At 41.4% G+C, this 6000-nt stretch overlaps 1 protein-coding gene and 1 pseudogene across 2 annotated transcripts; one reads left to right on the forward strand and one right to left on the reverse strand.

The window, feature by feature from the left end:
• Nucleotides 1-1250: 1250 nt before the first annotated feature.
• LOC104807492 (rab11 family-interacting protein 3) lies at nt 1251-3561 on the reverse strand. 2 transcript variants are annotated; one of them, XM_010532781.2, is made up of 4 exons: nt 3381-3561; nt 2728-2856; nt 1735-2637; nt 1251-1605 (listed from the first exon to the last, which is right to left on the reverse strand). In XM_010532781.2, exons 3-4 carry the CDS (start codon nt 2592-2594, stop codon nt 1431-1433), a joined length of 1035 nt encoding a protein of 344 aa, XP_010531083.1. In that variant the 5' UTR covers nt 2595-2637; nt 2728-2856; nt 3381-3561; the 3' UTR covers nt 1251-1430. The 2 variants fall into 2 exon arrangements, with proteins under 2 accessions (XP_010531083.1, XP_010531082.1); XM_010532780.2 differs by lacking the exon at nt 2728-2856.
• A 488-nt stretch (nt 3562-4049) lies between these two features.
• The window catches only part of LOC104807493, a 2306-nt pseudogene continuing 355 nt past the window's right edge, over nt 4050-6000 (forward strand).

Raw genomic sequence — 6000 nt, forward strand, 5'->3', positions numbered from 1 at the left:
ATTGATTATGACATTAAATAATAATATATCTGTTAGAGAATTTCTACCAGATTAGACATAGTACATTTAAGGAGGAAAGATAACATATGTTTGAACCACATAGAAAATGAAAATATATCAAAAATGAAAATCCACTGCCACACCCACCAAATAGGAGAAAAGAAAAGGAAACATGTCAGATATTAAACATTTTATGTTTGTAAATTTCAGTAAAAAAAAAAACAAAGAAGCAGGAAGATAGGTTCTCAGTTATTACAAAAGTACAGCAAGACAAAGACAAAGAGAGTAACAGACACCCACCCAAAAATGTTTGTGGGAAACAAATCAAATGAATTACCCCATGTGGTATTTTTCCCCAAAATGCTGAAAAAAACATCACCAAGTCAGCAAACAACAACAACAACAACTCAGCAACTCTTAAAGACACATAATGAGCAGAGACATATGTTCCTCCAATGAACTTTTTTGAACCACCAGTTTTTGCTTTTTGGATTGCTACCATAACTAGTGGTAACTCATCCCCACCCCCACCATGTTCTGAGGCCACAAAGGCAGATAGTAAAGCAAACATATTGATTCTTGATATTGATCTCTCTCTCTCTCTCTAAGCTTCTCTTTCAGTTCTATGTCACATGTGTCCAGATCATATACAATCTTTCAACCAACAAAAGTCCGTTACAAAATCAGCATTAAGGTTTATCTTTCGCTACAGTGACTAGAGAAGAGAGCCAAAGCTTTAGTGATTGCCTAAAAATTGGAGGACGCCCATGTTCTATGAACCAAAACGATCAGAGCGAGAGGTCAGGACCATCGACATTACATATGGAACATTAACAAGAAGGGTACCTGTCAATGTCACAGAAAAAGCATCTTCCTTTGCTTGTTCCTTGTTCTACCTTCCCCTTCTAAACCAGAAAGAAAACATGATCAACACAAATACCAGTTGTTTGTTTTATATTTATAAACAAAAACAAAAGAGAAGGCATCAAGAGCTTTCTTTCAGGATGCCATGTCAGATGACACATGACATCATGCATGCATTCATGTTTCGACAAAACATGTCTTACCATACCATTGATCCCTTTGGCGATGAGCTGTCATCTTTTCTTTCTGAATATGCCTCTAATATTAACAAGTTTATATACACATCACCAAACCCTAATCTGCGTAGATAGAATCGCACTGCTCCATCTGAAGATGCACATGTGTCCAAACTTCATGGTGCCTGTAACATAGACACTTGAGCACCATGCAGTTTCAACTTTAGTTGTAGAAATGAAGGCAGGAACTCCAAATAAACTTCTGGTTGCTTATACAACAAAGCCATACTCTTTGGAAACAGTTAGCATAACAATTTCAGATCTTGAAACAATGAATACATGAAAAATTGCATCTGAGGCAAAGATCTTCTGCAAAGCAAACTTTATAATTCATATGTTCAACGAGTTCAAAGCCATAAATTTGCATTGTTCATTCAAGGCCAGGAGCTGAGCCTCTTTTTTGTCCAGAAGGGCCATCAGTCTCACATTCTCCTCCATCATCTTCTGCACTTCGACCTCTTTCTGCGCCTTCTCGCCTTCTAGTTGCGTTGTCTTTGCTACCAACCTGCTTCCAGACAAAAAAAAAAACGTGCAAGAGCTTGTAAATATCGTTCATACAAGAGTGATTGCTATAGTCAGTTGAGGTCGGAAGAATAAAACAAAACAGAAGTGTATAGAGTACGTGGGAACTGACCGCTCGAAAAGAACCTCGATGGTTTGGAATTGCCTCTCGGAGGAAAGAAGCGTTTCTCTCACATTGGTAAACGTACTAATGTAGCTTTTGAGTGACTCAAACTCTCTCTTAACTCGAGAGAGCTCTTCTTCATTTTCCATAGCTTTTTGCCTCTGTCTTGTTGTCTCTTCAACCAGTTCCTCAATCCTCTCCCTCATTTCGTTTAAAACACTATTAGTCCCTTCAGCAAATCTTTCCATCTCTTCTAACTTCAAGGACAAGTTCTCAATTTGCACGGCCTTCCTTTTTATTTCTTCCTCACATAAAAGCACCTTCTCCTTTTGAACCACGGTTTCTGACTCTGCCGCTGTGACTCTTCTCACTAGAGATTCCAACATGTCAGTAACCATCTGTATGGATTGGAGCATCACATTAGCATAGACTTTATCCTTTATATCCAAGTAATTCGGGTGCCTGCCGATACCAGTCTGTGTTTCTTCACCTGGACTATCAGAAGGCAAAAGATCAATTTCCGTAGCCGATTTGGAAGGTTGAGCATCGCCTTTCTCAACAAGGCTTACCCCTTCAAGTTGTTCAACAACACAAGACAGATGGGCTAACTCAGGAACAGCCATGATTCTAGCTTTGGATTTCAGATGATGCAGCATAGTAGCTATTAATCTGACCTCACCCCACAGAACTGCCAATTCCTTTCCGGCATCTTCTTCTGAACTCTCAATGGAAACCTTTACATCCATAAGTTTAGCCTGTAACTTATCTACCTGCGATCGATATGATTCCATCTCACTCTTCCACATCTCATGGGTTTCCATCAGCAAGGAATCCCGCTTAGACATATTAGCATCCTCTTGACCAGCCATACCCAATCTTTTTTACCAGACCTAACAAGAAGCACTCTTCTTTCTGCAACACAATGGAAGAAGCTTAGAAGCTGAACTAAATCCACTATGACACTCTAAACCCTGAATAAAGGACATGACTAGCTTGTGTCACCCGTAACAAATGATAGTGATGCAGTGGAATGAGTCGAGGTGTCAAGTCTCATGGACCAGAAATCGGCATTGTGAAGGAAAATGGCGCAGATAACTTGGAGCCCATTTAACCAAGCGAGGACAAAAGACACTAGTTAAGACATAATCAAAGAAACCCATCAAACGCCACCTCTGGAGAAGAAATCCAGAACCATTGATCTAACTTCGTTCGGAAACATAAATGGTGTCAGTGTGGATTCTTTTTCTGACAATGTTAATTGAACTTCACAATCAACAAAAGGGAATCAGGAAACGGTAATTAGTTGGTTGATTAGCTGCAACGCGGTCGAACAAGGTCACAAAACGAGCACTGTATTAACAATGGATTCCAAAGGCTAATATTGGACAAGTAAACTGAATCCAGGTTTCCTTTTTGTTCATTAAACACCTAGAGTCATCTGACCTATTGAAATCGAATTAAACCCAAACAAACGGAGAAAATCCTGTAAAATCAAACGAGAGAACTAATGTTTCTGATGAGAAAGCATATGATTATCGTCACAATCAAGCTCGAATCCTTCCAGAAATCGAAACCGATCGGGAAATCGAAAGAGCTAAAGCACAAATCCGAATGCGATGAACCAAATCATTACACGTAAAACAGAGGAACCTCACAATTCGAGAGGATGACTTCGGGATTCGCTCCCGGCTCGAAAAGCGACGGAGCTTCCTCGTCCGCTGGCGCGAGAGATTGGAGGGAGGACCAAAGGCGGAACCGTAAATTGCAAACGACAGGAACGGGAGAACAAGCTTTACTTTAGCCGCTATCTACTTTTTTTTATCCTTTATTTTTTTTTTCTCTTCTCTTGATTTCTGCTGGTGCTGCCTTTTTATTCGTAATTTCAAAGTTCAAACTCGTGTATGTGATTTTATATAATAAATAAATATTCCTTTAAATTAAAAACTGAACCGAAATTATTCACCTCGGTTCGGTGGTAGGTCTGCCGAATTTCACCCGGTTTATAACTTTTGACAACAAAAAATAAAACTTTGCCATTAGGCATTGGCAAAGTTAGAAACATGTCAAATGGGCCCCAACAAAGGCATAAATTGGGCCTAGTTTTAACAAAAAAAATGGGCTCATGGGCTTTACCTCTTCAGTCTGCGAAAATTCCGGTACTAACCTTCTTGTCCAATAGCATGTCGGCCCATTTTTTAATATACCGATATTACCCCCTCTTGTTTTGTTAAATAACAAGTGTACCCTAAAGCTTGGCATTCATTCACGAATCGGATTCCGCCGCGTAGACTATAAATAAAACCTCGACCACAGCAGCAGTTTCCTGTTCTGTTCGTGCGCGTAAGCCGTAAACGAACAGGAGATCCAACTTGTATCGAGGATCGAACCATGGACAAGGACCCTTTTCTCCGGCAGTACCAGCCGTCGGAACTTAAACTCGCGTCGGAATTCCTGGCTTCTTGGCTCCCTTTCCTCTCCAGAGATCTTTGCAAGGACTGCGTGCATGTTCTCTCGGGTCGGATCCGCTCATTTGTCCGACAGGAAAGTTTCTTGATTTCGATTGAGGAAGGCGGATTTTCGTCGTCGCCTTGTTTTATATCAGGTTCTGGTTTTATTTATGAATCCCGTTTGGATGGTTTGCCTTCTTGAAGTTCTTGTCTTTGATTCGGCTAATCTTGATAAATCAGCAGGGTTGATAATCGCAGTGAATTATCAATCTAAGTTGTAGTCTGGCGATGAATAAGACGTGGGAAGATCGTTGGATGGTTTAGTGCTTAGCTTAATTTCTATGTAATCAGTATGTTTCTTGAACTGGTAAATGAGTTCTGTTGTAAATTGCTCTGTTTTGGGGTTTGATTTGTCAAAGATTTAGACTTTCACCTCTTTATAAGCGGCGATGTTTTCTACTGTAGAAACCAGCGCCATTGTGGATGATGATTATGATGGGAAGTACGGTGGAGACTCCGTTACTCGTTCCTTTGGACGGTGGAATAATGGCGGAAACAAATTTTCTGAACCAGTGACAGAAGCATCTTCAAGAAGAGCATTGCCCTCTCGATCAATTTATGCCGAGACAGCAAGTACCAGAATGTCTTGGGCCGACATGACAAAGGAGGAGGATGAGCTTGAGGAAGAGGAGAAGCAGAGGGAAACAGAATCAGGTAGTAATGCTACAGACTCAAGGATTCCTAAGAAGCCCAAGCTGTCTAGGGAGCAGAGGGAGTATTTACGGCTCGTGAACGTGAAGAGGATGAAAGAGTTTGTATGTATGGAAAGAGTTAGGGGGAAGTCGGTGAACATCCTCGAGGGACTCGAACTTCATACCGGTGTTTTCAGCGCCGTGGAGCAGAGGAGGGTTGTTGATTTTGTGTATGAACTGCAAGAGAAGGGCCGAGAAGGAGAATTGAAAGGTTAGTTTCTTGTTTTAGCACATCATATGTATACACTTATCGGTTCGAGATATCTTACTTTACTTATGTAATTTGAATCGTATTCGTATTCGTATCTTTCCACAGAGCGTACGTATTCTGCTCCGCAAAAGTGGATGAGGGGCAAAGGACGTGTGACACTTCAGTTCGGTTGTTGTTACAACTATGCAACAGTAAGTTTCTTGATCTGTTATATGTCTTGTTTTTCGGGTCTTGTGGGCTGAGTCTTGTCTAAAACGAGAACCTCGAATTTCGAGACAGGACAAATCCGGAAACCCGCCTGGGATTCTCCAGCATGAGATGGTGGATCCAATATCGACAACCACGATTTTGTCCGACCATTCTGCACCGTCTCATTCCTCAGCGAGTGCAACATTCTGTTCGGGGCAAACCTCAAGGTCGAGGGCGCTGGCGAATTCTCCGGTTCATATGCAATACCACTTCCTGTCGGGTAAAAAAGATGCCTGCTTTCCTCTTGTCATATCCTGTTAGTATTCAAAACTTTATATGTATAGAAAACCGATCTTTTGTCCGTTTCAGATCGGTTCTGGTGTTAAAGGGTAACGGGGCTGATGTTGCTAGGCACTGTGTACCTGCAGTTCCCACGAAGAGGTGATTTAGGCAATCGTCGTTTCCATTTGTTTCGTGGATAAGCATCATCTTCCGCTCAAACGGGTTTTTTGTCCAATCTTGAACAGGATATCGATCACATTCAGGAGAATGGATTAATCAAAAAGGCCGGTTGGGTTCGTACCTGAACCGGATTTGCGGGGAATTCAGCCACTGGCATATGAACCGAACGCAGCTTCTCCGAGACTGGACGACAGTGGCTACAAAAGACAAGCGA

This window comes from Tarenaya hassleriana, unplaced genomic scaffold (assembly GCF_000463585.1).
Source record: "Tarenaya hassleriana unplaced genomic scaffold, ASM46358v1 Cleome13, whole genome shotgun sequence".
In the NCBI taxonomy this organism is placed as follows: Eukaryota; Viridiplantae; Streptophyta; class Magnoliopsida; order Brassicales; family Cleomaceae; genus Tarenaya; species Tarenaya hassleriana.